Source organism: Leuciscus leuciscus (assembly GCF_965113295.1).
Source record: "Leuciscus leuciscus genome assembly, chromosome: 2".
NCBI classification, from domain to species: Eukaryota; Metazoa; Chordata; class Actinopteri; order Cypriniformes; family Leuciscidae; genus Leuciscus; species Leuciscus leuciscus.
In genome coordinates this window covers 37,514,165-37,530,126 of record NC_138726.1, presented here as the reverse complement: position 1 = coordinate 37,530,126, position 15,962 = coordinate 37,514,165, and the positions used below count along the sequence as shown (strand labels likewise).

Genomic DNA, 15,962 nt, shown 5'->3' with positions numbered 1-15,962 from the left:
ACATACATAAACACAGTAGCAGAGAAAGGATATAATGCCGGAAAGCGCAGCAGGAAGGCAAGGAAGGCGGCGCGGCCAGCAACTTCAGTGACTCGTCCCGCTGAAGGTGCTCTCTTTCAGACGGCGCGGCTTCTTATCCAGCTCCATCATTGCGTGTGCTTCGCTTGAAGGATGAAAAATCAGATAATAGCTGCCTGCGAGCGATATTTATAGGCCTAGACCACGCCCATTTCGGCGGGACGTGACGCAGTGGGCGCGAAGTGCCCTGATTGGGTCTGACGTCACGCCAGGCCTCGCTCGATAGGCTGCTGCAGTTGCCGCAGAGCAGCCAATAGGCGCGCGAGCTGTCTCGCCTATGTCTGCATTGCTGCTGCAACGCGTTTTGCATTATTACAAAATTAAGGATAATTTTTGGCTTCAATATCTCGCGGAAAAGGATTTTCCCCTAGCGTAAGATATCTTACGCAGTACGAGAGACCTCTCGTAAGAGAACTTTATTTTTAAGAGCGTAGTATACTTATGTACTTAAAAATATACTTAATGTCCATATGTTTGTTGTAGACTGTTCTCTGATGTAACAGGCCTTCCTGACTACTGATTATTTTATCTTTGGTCACAGTCAGCACTTGTGAATCTCCTTTTGGTTTTCTGTGAATATAGTTTAAAGTTTAACTCTTTAAAGGTCTTCTCTTCTTGAACTCTTTCTTTTTGGCACTGGGCAACTTCAAAAGACAGTCCTGCCAAATCACTGCCTAAGCTTTTTTTTGTACACATTCTTAGATTATCTTATTCCTCTGCCTCTTCCTTTCTTCTACTACAATGGTGATCTGTACACTCCTAGTGTAACTCATTGTACCTCTCTGTCCTGCACACAATGATCCCCATTAATTTATCTAAACACTTTAAACTTAAAGTCCCCGTGAACCGGAAGTTGCAAACGACTTTTCTCCTGCAAACGACGTATTTCCAAGTGAAACAGAATATTGAACAGAGGGCAGGGTTTTACTTAGCGCTCCTCTTCTCCATCTCTGCTCATAGCAGACTAACGGTTTGAGGGGAGTGGTTAAGCGTTTTCAACCCAAGCCGTCAAACCTACGTCATCAGAAAAAGACGCCATTCCAGACCGGAAGTAACTTTTCAGATTCTGATTAAAGATTACCATGGTGGTAAAAATGTTTTTCAATATTTACTTGCACGGATTAATTGTTCACCACAAGACTAGTAATATGCGCTAACAAAGTAAATGGGGTCAATTTTGATTTCACGGGGACTTTAAGACCTACACTCATTACAGCCACGTAAAAAAAAAACAAAAAAAAACAACAACTTTATATTTTCTCATCGTCCACCGTCAGCTGACCCCTTCTGTGAAATTACAGTTGTTATTACAACTCCCTCTTCAAAAGAGCATTACATCTCAAATCTGTCTCTCCGATTACCCTTTATCCCTGGTTATCAGTGAACCAGTGGCGTCATGCCCATTCAAAGTGATTTTTCCTCCCTGATAATTTTTTTGTCACAACTTTATTCCTATTATGCTCCATAATATACCAGAGCCTATAACGACTCAAATGTATTCTTCTGGATGTGTAATAAATCGGTCAGCATCAGCCCGCCCCTTTTTCCTAATATGGTGTCTGTGTACATCAAATCTAGAGTGCTACGCGCGTAGCGTTCTAGAATCTTTGCTGTGTATGTTCAAGCAACTCACTCGTCTCGCACGTTGAGCTGGCAATGTTTTACAGATGGTCTTGAAGTGGTAAGTGGGCAAAGCAACAAATCGGCATTGAATTAGTTATCGGATGATATTAAAAGGTAGTGGGATTATTTGTGGTTGACCTGGAAATTTTAACTTGATCAAAAAGTTATGGATTTGATATTAGCTGCGAATTCAGAGCATTAACTTAAGTTGTGTCAGTGTAACGTTATCGATAGCTAGCCTAGTCTAACCGTAAACTAGTTGGCTAACGTACTGCCATACAAAGCCATAGTAACGTTATCTGATCGGTTTTGATTACTTTTTTACATTTCTGTCAAATATTAACCATTTTCAAATAAACGGGGTAGTGTTAACCTTATTCAGCACTGAAATCTGTCAAACTTCTTTCAAAGTCCTTTATCACATATTAATATTAAAATAACTTAATTTCAGAGCACCACAAAGTCAGACCTCAGCACCTTTATATACCTTTAATGTAAGATTGTTCTTAGGTCACATACCAATTATCATAACATAAAAACTGCAATACTGTTTTTAAAATCATGTGTAGTAGGCCTAAGTGTACAGTAAGTGTGTGTGTAAACATGCTTTAATGAAGTAGACTTCAAAAGCTTTTGAATTTGAGCTTACAGTTCTTTCATCAACCTGTCTTTTACATAAACTTACAAAATAGATACTTTAACTTAGTCCTCAGATAGAGGAGGGTTGCTGCTAGCTCTGTTAAGGTATTTCTGTCCCTCCCAAACTGCATTGAAATGGTATGTTTAGCAGCCAGAATTAAAACATTTTCAGGGGGAGAAACCCCCTGACCCCTCCTAACATGATCCATATCACCCGTCAGAAAACAATTGCAACGTCTCAGATTGTGCCCCCCCAGAATTTTGGCTTGCATGACGCCCCTGCAGTGAACCGCTCCAAAACCAAACAGACCATATACCATGATGGAAATAATATACATATACATATCACACCTTACCATGCTCTTCTAGATAAGGTGTGATAAGCTTCCACCAAATGTCACATTCAGTCTGAAAAGATGTAATCTAGCTGCACTTAGTTTGGACCGCAACCAATGCAAACAGTTTTCTCCATTAGGCTTATGTATCACTTCCACAAGCTGCAGAAAACCCTGTTCTTGTGACTTAAATTTGCTTTGTTGTAGATTGGCATCTTTTTATATATTTGGAAATTTCAAAACACCTTTTAAATCAACATTATTTTAATCCACTTTAAGGATGTGTGTACCAAAATAAAATACACATTCTTATAGTTTCAAGTATTAAAACTATGTCATTCAGTTTGGTCATAGCACATCTCTCTCTCTCTCTCTCTCTCTCTCTCTCTCTCTCTCCATATGTTCAGGTACGTGATGATATGCAATACACTTTACCCAGCGAAGTTGAAATCCCATTTTTGGAAGCAAACAACAGCTGTCGTGTGATACTGACTAATCCAGCCAGGGTCGACAGTAGCTATCGAAATGGAAAAGCTTCATTGATGCCTGTAAGAGCTAACGCCTGGTTTATCATACTTTTGGTCCAGTTACTGTAATATACATTAAGACAGTGAATCTTCCAGAGACAGTATACAAATCAAATGTTCTACGACACACTGCCTTGAGATTGTCTTGCCAACACCTGATTGAAATCTTAAGACAAGAAGTTGAAGTAAATTTTCTGACTGAAACTGACACTTTGGAATTTTTGAAACTTAGGTTAAGTAACAGTTTCTGAAGAAGACCATACTTTAGCTATGCATATTAATAAACCATTATAGTGTACAGATGACATTTTCTGTAAATGAATGAAAAATAGAGTTTTGTGTTCAGCTCATGAGATAACAAAATTAACAAACAAACTGCATTGTTGCATTATCTCGTACTGCCATAGCATATCAGTAACATGCATCTGTTTCTTTCGTTCTGTTTCTTTTTTGTGGCAGTAGTAGCGTTAAATATAAGAAATGATTGTTTTTTATTTATTATTATTATAACATTAATTATTGTTATTATTTGTTTCCAAACACATTTCTCAAACACTCCTTTTACCCCTTACCTTGGACCAATAAGTAAACACACACCACTGAGCAAGTAGACATGTTGAACTGTTCAAACTTAGAAATTAATCTTTTGGAAGCACCAGAGAGCCCATAGTGTATGCTTATATTTGTCTGCATATGATAAATAATACTTAATATGATACGATAATACTATATTAAATGTAAACGTCAAATAAAAATTATTAAATGAGGAAAAAAATACTCATCACCTTTACGATGCAATACCACCTGTTTTTAGCTAACTTCTTTTAGTTAAACCATGAGGTTTGCAGTTAAAGGTTGTTTCACTTGTTTCACTTGTTTCACTTGTTTCACTTGTTTCAAAGGTTGTTTCACTGCATGTTTCACTTTTTTCCCAGGCAAAAATAAGATTATACAATACAAATATCATATTCTGCAATTCATAGTGCACTTTATTGTAACTTTCATATTTTTATAGTTTTTAAAATATTTATCTTAATACTATACAGTACATAAGTCAACTGCATGTTTCACTGAAGTGTTTAATCTTTCTCTTCAACATGGAACACTATACAGATGTAACACTATACAACCAGTAAAAGATCATTGCCTTTATATTTCAGATATAAATGTTGTTAGTCAAGTCTTTCATATTTTCTATTTGTATAACAAATGTATATTGTCTGTACAGTTATCATGCCCTAAAAAAAGAATAAAGACTTTGTATCAGTATCCAAAATGTCTCCTCCTCAATTACTAAAATTCATTACATTGAAAATAACAAAACTGTTAATTTACATTCTCTTAAAAATAAGTGATAAAATGCAGTTATAAATTACAAAATCTACAGAGCTACTCATATCCAATATTTATCCCATTCCAGCTCCTTTGGTTATTTTCTAAAGCTAATACATCCAATACAATGGGGAGTTTCTACAAATAAATAATAAAGACAACATAAATAAAAAAATAGAAGCACTCAAATGGAAATTTAAGTACATCACTTGCTATATTTTAAGTTCAGCAATAGAATAGCAGTCTTGAATGTACTAGGAAGCACTAGATCTGTTACATGGCCAGTGAAAGTCATGATAATAATTGCGTGTATTTCGTCCTATTAAAAAAAATTTATGCGTGTTATTTTATATATTAAAAGGATATGTACATTTATTTTTTATTTATTTTTTTATTAGTCACTGTTAACGGTTGTGAAATATTTTTCTTGGTTCTTGCCCAAACCACAATTTTCTCTAATTGATTGTTAGCATGCTTGAAAGTGCATGTTGCTACACCAGAGATATGTAGTGTAGTGGCGGAAAAAGCTCAAATGTTTTAAAGGGATTGTCTATTTAATGTTTTATGCCTACATTCCAATGTGATTCCAAAAGTTATGTCATGATTGTGGAATGAGTTCAGTTGAAAAGGTACATATCTAAAAACCATTCTAACATGCTATTGAAATATTTTAAGTGAAATGAATGTATTGAATAGTTCCATTCAGTTTATAATTGATTATAAATTTAGGCTGGCATTTGATGTTCAGTATGCATATACCACTTTTTTGACTTGCACTAAATATAGTTTACAGTAACACAGTAACAGTGGTCTATGAATTGATCTTTGGCCTTTCACGAATAGATGGTGATGACCTCACGACCTCCACCTCTCACAAGCAACACTCTTTCTAGACCCTCAGTCAACACCTCAAGAAATTCCATATCTGAAACCTACGAGTTAAAGAAACAGCCTGAGAAATATTGATAAATTAATACAATAGATAATAAATGAGCAATTATTTTATGGCCAGTTTATCCATATTCTGCTAAAACTAAGCACACAAGCAATAGAAAGCTTTACAGTTTTTTTTGAACCATCACTAGGACACATTTCTCAATATGTAGGTCACTTTTTCATAACTCTTCACACAGTTGTGTGTGTGGGCTAAACTCTGGATCATTTATCATTGCTTTGGCACACGTTTAACATACACAGGATAAGATGTTGCTATCCTTTGTGCTAGCATGTTCCTGATATCTGCTGTTGGTGGTTGAAACAGCTCCACGGAGACCAGTTAGTGAGGAAAGGATGACAGAGGAGTTCTCCTCCTCCTTCAACGTTTCATTGATAAGCCCACAACGCCTTCAGAGGGCTCAATGGCGAGTTCTGGCATCTCAGAATCACCCCCCTCTTGTCTCCTTCCTTGCCACTAAATTATTTTGGGGCCCAGCTAGGATCTTGCTTTTTCATCCATAGCCATTGGCTACTTCTTTCTGCTACCTCTGACAAGGCTTTGATGACAAGGATTTGATGACAAGGCGTAAACTCTGGCCTCTAATCTCCATGTCCCTGAGGAGTCTTGTAGTTGACGCTGCCACAAAAGCCTCTACATCCCACTTTCACAGGGTACACTTTGGTGCTCCAGCTGCCATGCTGTGCCTGAGCTGTTAGCTCTGCATAGCGCAAATGTTTGTGTTCAAATGACTCCTCCACCCCATCCCCCCAGGGCAAAATAAGTTCGACAATGTAAACCTTCTTGGGTGATGAGGACCAAAGTACCAAACTAGGTCTTAAGGTGGTATCAGCAATCTCTAAAGGTCAGCAGTCTCAGTCACTTGCTGAGTAGAGATGGCTTTGTTCTGATGGTGGGGAGACACTTTTGGTTGCCTTGACCCCCTCTCGGACAAAAGCAATTGCCTGTGCTGGTTTTATTATATGTGGTGGAAGGGAATTTGCAGCAGTTCATTTAGTTTCCAGGATGGAGGCGAGCCTCTTAAGGACTTGGTTGTGCTGCCAGGTATATCGTCCCTGAGTGAGACTCGCCTTACAGGCTATAAGTATATGTTTAAGGGAAGCTGGCAAGGAACAAAGGGCAAACTCTGGATCGTCACCCAGCCACTGATGAAGATTGACGGGTGTTGGAAGGACGTCATATGTAGCTCTGATTGTAAAACTCAACCGACTTGCTTCCATCACCCACAGATCCTTCCAGGTAAACTTCCTCTTCTCAACTCTTTCCCACTCCCTCCACTGGCCCTGCTTGCCAAGAGAGACTGACTTGGCCCATCGTACAGCCTCTTCCTGATGGCGTACTTCTTTCACCACCATTTTCCTTCGCCCCAAGGCTGTGGACTTACTCCAGCTGGTTAAGCTGTTACAAGCCCAAAGCTTCCCCTCCCTTATCGGACATGTCCCACAATGTCTGCATGTCTTAAGGATGCCATTGCCCCTTCTATTGCTTTCGCTGGACCCCACTTGTGCCCAGATCTCAAGGTTGGTACGTTGCTGCTTACCACCCCATCTCTGGATTCCTTCAACATCATTTGTAATCTTACTTTCACACACTTGAATTCCTCATTTAGACTGGTAAAGAGCAGTTTGAGGACCCCATCCCCATTCAGACCAATGCTGGTGAGACACTGTTGGACTCCAATCCACTTCTTAATATAACGTGTAACCCTTCTTTCCATCTTCTCCACCGCTGAGCTTGGAACCTCATAGATTGAAAGGGGCCATAGCACTCGGGGTAGCAGCCCAAACTGTACACACCAGCTCTTTCGTTTTCCAGGCAATTGAGTTATCAATTGCTTGTAAACCACTGCTGATCTCCTTCTGCAGTTGTTAAACCTCGGCTTTGTCCTCCAGGCTTGCGTCATGCTACCTTCCAAGACTTTTAACTGGTTGCTCAGAAACTGTTGGGTCACCCCTGATGAAGAACCTAAGGTCCATAAGCACCCCCTTGACAATAGAGATGCTACTTAATTTGTATGGTTTTATCCTCATACAAGCCCACTTGATGGTCTCTTGCAATTTTCCAAGTAATCTCCTAGTACATGGAACAGTGGTTGTCAGGAGTTGAGATGACATCCATGAAAGCTCTGAGAAGAGGAAGGCGCTGCCTATCATCTACTCTCTGGCCTCCCACAACCCATTTTGAGGCTCGAATTATGAACTCCATGGCTATGGTGAATGCCAGAGGTGAGATCATACATCCTGCCATTATACATACTTCCAGGTGCTGCCAAGTGGTAGTAAAATCTTTAGTGGTAAAACAGAACTGCACATTTTGGAAAGTATGCTTTTACCAGGCCTGTGATGGTATCTGGAATGTGGAAGAAGCTGAAGGCAGCCCAGAGAAGATTGTGAGGTGCTGAACTAAAGGCGAGATCCAAAAAACCTACATAAAGATCCCTCTTCCCTGCTTTCGCCATTTGGATCTGGTGCCAAATCATGCTTGTCTGTTCTAGGCATCCTGGGAAGCCTGATATCTCTGCCTTCTGTACAGATGTATTAATGTACCAATTCCTCTGCATCTACTCAGACACCCTCCTTGCAATAACGCCAAAGAAGATTTTACCTTCCACATTCAGCAGAGAGATTGGTATGAACTGACTAGGGGTTGCACGACTACTGATTTCTGCTAGTCGATTCCTTATCAAAACAATACTCGAGTTACTCGACTACTCGTGGTTCATGCTACTTTAAATGAAAAGACATGAAATAGCTAGATCTTATCAATAAACATTTATTAATTCATAGCCTAATGCAACAATTACATAAGTAAACTCTCAAAACATTATAATTATGACATTTCATTTTTAAATTTTCATGTAACAGTCTAAAGCCAAATAAATAGCCGTTCTTGCCTTTCATTTCAGACGTCTGCTTCTAGGGGCCGTTCACATATCGCGTCTTTTTCGCGCTCAAGGTCGTTATTTCAAATGTAGGCGCGGCGAGCGCGCTCATATGGAAACAACGTGGTGCGCTAGTTTTTCCAGGCGGGTTTTTCCTTCTCATCTCCAGAAATATATCTAGTAGTAAAGCTAATGCAAGGGCTAGAAATCAATTAATCCTTTGCTGATACTTCTTCATCGTCATCATGGAGAGCGCAGTTCACGGTTGCATAGCACCGACAGACGCCATGGGAGCGCGAGCGCTTGTAGGAGACAGCGGCCGCGCTTTCCACACGTTTTTAGACGCAATATGTGAACGGCCTCTTGCAGAGTTGGCCAATTACAATATTTTTGTCATCCTTGATGAAATACTTCCACACATCTGACGTGTTGCGTCTGTTGGTGACGTTCGCCATTTTTAATTCATTTATGGTTAATGGACGCTCGAGTAGTCGATTGTTTCCGACAGCGTCGACTAGTGGTTGAAGTAGTCGATCTATCGACTACTCGACTAGTCTATGCAAGCCCTAGAACTGACTGATGTTTACATTTCCCTTTGGTATTAGGACCCCACCTGCCCTGTGCCATGCTTTGGGTACTATTCTCTTCTGCCATGCTGTTCTCATGAGTCTTCATAAAAGCCTTAAGACATCTGCTGCTCTACCTAAGAAAAACCACAAAGTGCTTTCTGGAAGTACTAAAAATGGAGCGTCTAAAGCATCTTCCACATTTCCTTCTCTCAATCAACGACCATCAGACACAGTGTGTGTGTCCACGGTTTTCAGTCTGTGTGTGTGTGTGTTCACTACTCCTCCTAATGTGTGTGCACTAACTTGGATGGGTTCAATTCAGAGGACATATTCCAAGTGTGGGTTACCATACTTGACCTTTACATGTCACTTTCACTTCACATTCCCAGAAAGAGGTACTTCTATGGCGATAAAAAACATTCCTTTCTCCAAATGCTCCATTACTGAAAGACTTGCTAGTGGTCTTTCATTTCTATGGTTCCAGCAAGGAGACGTTGGATTACCGCTGGCCAAAGTATTGGCAGAGAAGAGAGTTGGTCACAATGGCGACGATGTCCACATTCTACCACTATGTCCACACTATCAGCCCCGTTCCGGCATGGTCATAATCTTTTAAAAGATTGGCCTGGTAGACCTGCAGCACCACCATGGTATCACAGTGAGCATAGCCCCTCCACTTCTAAACAGATGACACACAAATCATGTGTATCATCTGGTGTGACAAACCACACACAGCGTTACACATGTCATAAATCTACCAGTTATGGTTTATTTTATTCTGACAACAGACATATTCACAAGCACACACAAACTGCAACCTGAAGTCAATGAAACTGACGTTTTCTCTAGTCTTGAGAATGCATAATTGCATTTCCTTTTGTAGCTGATCTGTGACGTCATCTGACTGCGGTAACCAATTAAAATTGGCATATTCACAAGCGCTTCAGACACCGGATCATGCAAAGTGTTCCCATAGTTTCAACTCAAAGAAGTAGCGTTGAGTTCCACTTTGAAAGATAAGTTTGTGTGTTTAAAAAAAGTGACCCAAGTATTAAGAAATGTGTCCAAGCTATTATAAAAAAAAAACTAAAAAAAAACTGTAATATAGTACTTAGAGCATATAACTCTCTGTGAAGGATACAGTTTTCATCTCCCTCTGTGTTGCGTGGAGGTCCTGGCATGTTCAATAGCACGAGTCTAGCATCATGGGATTTATTAACAATAACTTCATTCAGCTTCACAGCTGTGTGCATCCGCCGAACATTTGATTGGTCACTGTAACAAACAAACACACACACAAACATACACAAAGTTTTGATTTAAACTAAGGTAGATCAATATATTTAGTAAATGTGTAAAATTAAATAGAAGTACTATGGCTCTAATTTACTTTTGGGGAAAATAGGCAGTGCTACATTGAAAGTAAGCAAGCATGCACACCTGCATAGTTTGTTTATGTAAAAAAGGAAGAAAAACAAGGAACACATTTCAGTGATCCTCTTTATGCTTACTAATAAAAAACAAATAGGTCTATAGTTCAAAGATACAAAGTAAAATGTATAAACTTGATTTCAGATACTGTGCATTCCAGTTCTTGTTCCTGCTTGCCTACTCACGGTTTAATGCTGATTAGTTCTCTGAAGTTTTCTGGTGCATTGCTTCGGTTTCGTCTTTCTGCTTCTATTTTTTCACTAGTCCAGGTCATCTGGTTTTTCTCTGGTAATACTTCAATGGTTTCCTCTTCTTCATCCGAGTATAAACTGCCCATTCTGATCAGCGAGTGTCTATCCTTCACTAGTTGGGCCTACATTGAAGAGTAATGAAACCACATTTTAAAGAGCTGCCACTGCATATATTTGGCTTTTACAGCAAACAAGACATTAAATGTGTCAGTACTAGTATGGGTCACCAAGTATGACCTGCCCTATTTTGTGACATGAAATGCTGCATTTCATGAAATTTGGTTACACTTCAATGCATTATGTACACAAAAACAAAAGCCATTTGTTGTTGTTTTTTCAGTCGAAATGTAGTCATCACATTTGGTGAACAAAATTCTAAATGACAAAATTGATTTCCATGGACATAATTGTGAATGCACTTTGAATTTTGTGGATAACAGAAAACAAAATATACCCAACATGTCACAAAATGCCTTTTGTCCACAAATTAGTCATTTTATACTGTATTAAATATGCATTGTGTCCACAAAACAATATGGAATTTTTTTTTAGGACAGAGGCATGTTTACCACTGTGTCACATCACCTTTCCTTTTAATTACACTTTTTAAATGTTTTTTTGAATTGAGGATACTAATGGTTGAAGTTTTGCTAGAGGAATTTTTGCCCAATCTCGCCTGATAAAAGACAGCTGATAAACAGTCTGTGGTCATTGTTGTCTGATTCTCCTTTTTGTGATGGGCCACACATTTTCAATAAGAGACAGATCTGGACTGCTGGCAGTCAAGCACATCCCTACTACAGTGTAGAGTGTCTAGAAACCATTCTGTTTTAGCATGTGCAGATTCTGCAGAATGAGGCCTGGCATTGTCTCTGTACAATCCTAATATATGCCTCCAAGTCGGTGGTACCTTCACACACATGCAAGTCACCCGTTTGTACTGATGCACACCCATACCATGGCAGATGTTTGCTTTTTGTTCCTGTCGCTGATAAAGGTCTGTATGGTTCCTTTAGTCTTTGGGACTGAGAACTCGATGTCTGTTTTTCTCAAAAACAAGCTGAAATGTGGACCATCTGACCACAATACAGATTTCCACTGTCATTTGAGATGAGTTCGGGCCCAGAGAACTCAGCTATAAATCTGTTCTATGCAGAGATGGCGCTTTCTCCTCGCATAATAGAGATATAGAGATTCAAGTGGCATTCCTTGATGCAGCAGCAGACTGTGTTAAGTGAAATCTGTTTTCCAAAGAACTCCCGAGACAATGTGGCTGTATTTAACACAGTAGCATGACAGTTTCTCATGCAATGCCATCTTAGGGCTCAAAGGTCATACACATTCAAAAGAGGTATCCTGCCTTGCCCTACACAGAATGAGATTTCTCTGGATTCCCTGAATCTTTTCACAATACTATGTATGGTAGAAGGTGAAAGACCTAAATTCATTGCAACCTTGCATTTAGAAATGTGATTATTTAATTGTTTGTCAATTCTCTCATGATATTTGGCACAAAGTGATGAGCCATGACCCATCTTTGCTGGCAAAGACTGAGAAGCTCTTTTACACCCAAACATGATACCCTCACCTATTACCAATTCACCTTCTTATTGTGGACGGTTTCAAAAGAGTTTAACTTGGAAATTCTAGAAGCTTGCTTTTCTTTTCTTTTTTTACCTTTATTATAATAAAAAAAATTCACCTCTCACAAATCTTTTGGAGTGTGTTGCAGCCATCAAAATTTGTTTATATTTACAAAATACACTTAAGCTGGTCAGTGAAAACTTTGAAAATCTTTTCTTTGTATACTCTTTTCAGTTAAATAAAGGTTAAAGAGAATTACAGATTCTTGTTTTACTACAGATTTTATTGCATTTTATAAAATGTCCCAAATTTTCTGGATTTGGGATCATATTGTTTGTCAATTCATAATATACTTTAATGAATTCTGTATTATTCTTCTGTTGGTAAAAGACAATGTTAGTGCAGAACAGACATAATGAATGTGAGGGTTGCAGTACCTCTCTGTCTCTCTCTGCACAGGAGAGCCTCATTTGTTTTAGCATCTGTGACCTCTGTTCCATCATCAGTGTCCGTTCATACGTATATGCTGAGATGTCACTGTCGTGCTGCAAATAAGAACATTTGACAGCATGAAATTATAATTGCATAAATGTTTTTGATGTGTGGGATTTATTAATAGTGAAGAAAGTGTTATGTATACCATCTCAACCACTTCCACCTCTGCTTCTAATCTCAGCTGGTACAGGAAGGTTGCCAGGTCCTTTTTCATCTGAATACTGTTATCGTCCATTTGAGCCACAGTGAAGATTCGCATCTTACATTTACGCCAGACCTGAAGTACAAGAAGAAAACCAAATATATATAAACATAGCAAAACCACAAAGTACTTATAAACACTCCCACAATAATTGTCCAACAATAATACAATGAGGGGATAACTGCATAATTGCATAATTACAATTATGCAGTTATGCACTTTCAAGAGCTTGTACAACATACAAGGTTGAATATGTAAACTTCACATTCCAAAATCTATCTATCTTTACAGAAGGCAAAATACATTGCAGGTTCATTATAGAATTAAGTATTTTTGTATATCAAAAATGGTTGGTGGATCCTGTTATAGAACAAGAAAACCCTAATGAAGGCCTGTTTGGGCTGATACTGTACACGTTAGTGTTTTTTAAGATGTAGCCCTGTCTTACAATAAAGGCTTTTTACCTTTTTAACTATGTGAGTGCCTGGACGTGGATTTCCTTGTTCTACAACAGGATCCACCTAGCATTTTTTATATTTTGTTCCCCTTCTGGAGCACCCTTTTGTTTGTGTGTACCAGATGCGCCCCTGGTTGAAATATTCTCTTTTTGTATTTTTAATGTTGGTACAGATATAATGCTTAAAAAAATCTAAATATTACTCTTATCAACAGTATGTTTTTAAATACAAACTGTGAGCAATTTTATGTTACAGTTAATGGATTATTTTAAATTGCTAATTGTTCACCTTATGTTGTTTGAGAAGGAAAGGCAGGAGCATGAGCATTCCACCATCATGGACAATCCACCAGACGTCAATATATCCATCAGTAAAGCGCTCATGGTTGCTGGGATAGAATGACACATTTTTTGGGACCATCAGAGCCAGGTGGGCAGCTGTAGTACAGCGGACTGTATCTACAGGTGAGAGAATATGAAAGGGGAGTAGATTAACAGCCTGTTGTGTTTCAGTGCAGACAATTATAAGTGCACATCATTCATATAAATCTTGTTCTTACTAATAAAGGTTTTCCAAGCCCGTGGATCTTCACTTTGTCTCCAGCCATATGGCCAACCCATAACAACTGTGTTGTGCTTCATGCCTCCCAGACCGCAGGACTGGATCAAATGTGCAATCCCCTCTCTCACTTTGGAGGCTACCACCACCTGACAGAAGCCCTTCACCCGCTCAATCTCCATCATGTTCTTTATTGCCTGGTGAAGGGTACAAACACAGCACAACCATGGAAACCTACTTTAAAATCAATATCCATTGCTTCTACTTTAATAAATAAATGTTGCCTCTTGTTATTTGCTGCAAAGTTATTAAGTAAATATCGACTACAGTTAATTTATCTGGATGAAGATCATTGTGCAGTAGTGGCCAAAAGTGATGCCTGGAAGGGATAATTGTTTGTAATGACTCTACAAGTTTGATTAAACCATCAAAATATGAGGAAAATATTTAAAATATTAGGGAAGAACAAAATGTCAATTCTCCTAAGCTGGACATCACTTTTGGACACTATTATATTTGCATCTGTAATTTAAGAGCACAGTGCACAAGGTGATGATAAAAGTGCATGTAAATCTGGAAACTTCCTCACCTGTTCTGACGCTTGTGTTTCCCCATAGCATTCCAGGAAGTTTCCCTGTATCACAGAACCTACAATGGTTAGGCCTTTTCCTGCCTTCAGCTGTGAGGCAAAGGTAAGCATTCTGGGATACTTTACATGTAGATCCTCATCCAACTTCAGCAGAACCAGCAGCTGTGGCCTATCAAAATTATTTTATTTTAATGTGATTGTAGTGTAATTAGTTATATAAAAAAGTGACTGTGATGATGTTTATATTGTTATAAAATATTTCTAATTAAAATAAAGGCTGTTTTTCTTTTGAACATTCTATTCATCAAAGAATTCTGAAAAAGTGCATCATGGTTTCCACAAAAATATTAAGCAGCACAACCTTTTTCAGAATAAATAAGAAAAAAAATTCAGCTTTGCAATCACAGGAATAATTTACATTTTTGGTAATAGCCTTGTTGAACACAAGAAACCTCTTTCAAAAATGTTAAAAACATCTGACCAACCCCAAACTGTTGAACTGCAGTGTTAATGTCAGTACAAACACTGTTTGAAGTATGCAGAAGTATATTATTCAAACAATATCTTCCTGCTTCTTAAACATTATTTAAATATATTATTTGAAAGTGTTCCCAAATATCAGCTGATAATATTTAGCTTCACAACCTCCAGTTTTTGGTGTGGGGAGGTCCAGCTTCCAGGCGAAGAAGTGAGTAACGGGCGGCACTAAGAGACAACCCACGGATCCCATCCCCCCATTCCTTCTCTGCTCTAAAAGAGACAAAAATATACAAGACTGAGATTTGTAAAGTAAAGACCGATAATTGATGATTTCAGTTTAATTTCAGATGTCAGGTTAATGGATGTAATTAGGAATCACTTACCCCTGATACTCAATGTACTTGTAGATCATACCAGCAATGCCCATTGCTACAATGGCATAGTACCAAGAGGAGATAAACATAAGGGCCAAACACATACTCATGCCCAGAAAAGACAGAGCCCTGAAAGAAAGAGATAACAGAGAGCACATCATAAAAATATCTATTATTTTACTCCACACTTCAAAAGCGTGACCTGTTTTATTAAAGGTCATTTAATTGCAGGAAGTGAATAACAGATATCAAGGGCTGAGTTCCAGTGAGTTTCGTGATCACAGTTTGAGCTGAATTTAAATGTCACTACAAAAGAAGTTCTCAGAACATGCACAAATATGATCATCACATAAATGAATGCACACACAATCGAAATGCAAACTTACCAGTGGTAGTATCTAAACCGCGGTCTCCAGTTTGGCGTTCTTAAAAGTGTTTGTACTGCACATGCCAAGTTTACAAAAAGATAACACATCAGGAAAAACCTGTCAAGTGAACAAGCATTTATACATATTAGAATTAGTAACGTTAGAATTAGTAATGTAATACATGTAATGGCAATCCAGGTAAAAAAAAAACATTATGGTATGAAATGAAACAG

At 38.5% G+C, this 15,962-nt stretch overlaps 2 protein-coding genes across 4 annotated transcripts in view; one reads left to right on the top strand and one right to left on the bottom strand.

Annotated features, from left to right (window-relative positions):
- The window catches only part of dpep2 (dipeptidase 2), a 34,713-nt gene extending 30,242 nt beyond the window's left edge, over positions 1-4,471 (top strand). Inside the window, exon 11 of the mRNA XM_082161170.1 lies at positions 3,083-4,471. Within this exon, the coding sequence (XP_082017296.1) occupies positions 3,083-3,271 (189 nt within the window). The 3' untranslated portion in view covers positions 3,272-4,471. The remainder of the gene's footprint in view (positions 1-3,082) is intronic.
- Positions 4,166-15,962, bottom strand: part of slc12a4 (solute carrier family 12 member 4) — a 31,324-nt gene continuing 19,527 nt past the window's right edge. For all 3 annotated transcript variants that reach the window (XM_082161129.1, XM_082161131.1, XM_082161130.1), the window contains 11 exons: positions 15,748-15,846; positions 15,371-15,490; positions 15,153-15,257; positions 14,508-14,676; positions 13,920-14,115; positions 13,649-13,818; positions 12,846-12,977; positions 12,643-12,750; positions 10,556-10,743; positions 10,081-10,214; positions 4,166-5,459 (listed from right to left, as the gene is read on the bottom strand). In XM_082161129.1, the coding sequence (XP_082017255.1) occupies positions 5,368-5,459; positions 10,081-10,214; positions 10,556-10,743; positions 12,643-12,750; positions 12,846-12,977; positions 13,649-13,818; positions 13,920-14,115; positions 14,508-14,676; positions 15,153-15,257; positions 15,371-15,490; positions 15,748-15,846 (1,513 nt within the window). In that variant the 3' untranslated portion in view covers positions 4,166-5,367. The remainder of the gene's footprint in view (positions 5,460-10,080; positions 10,215-10,555; positions 10,744-12,642; positions 12,751-12,845; positions 12,978-13,648; positions 13,819-13,919; positions 14,116-14,507; positions 14,677-15,152; positions 15,258-15,370; positions 15,491-15,747; positions 15,847-15,962) is intronic.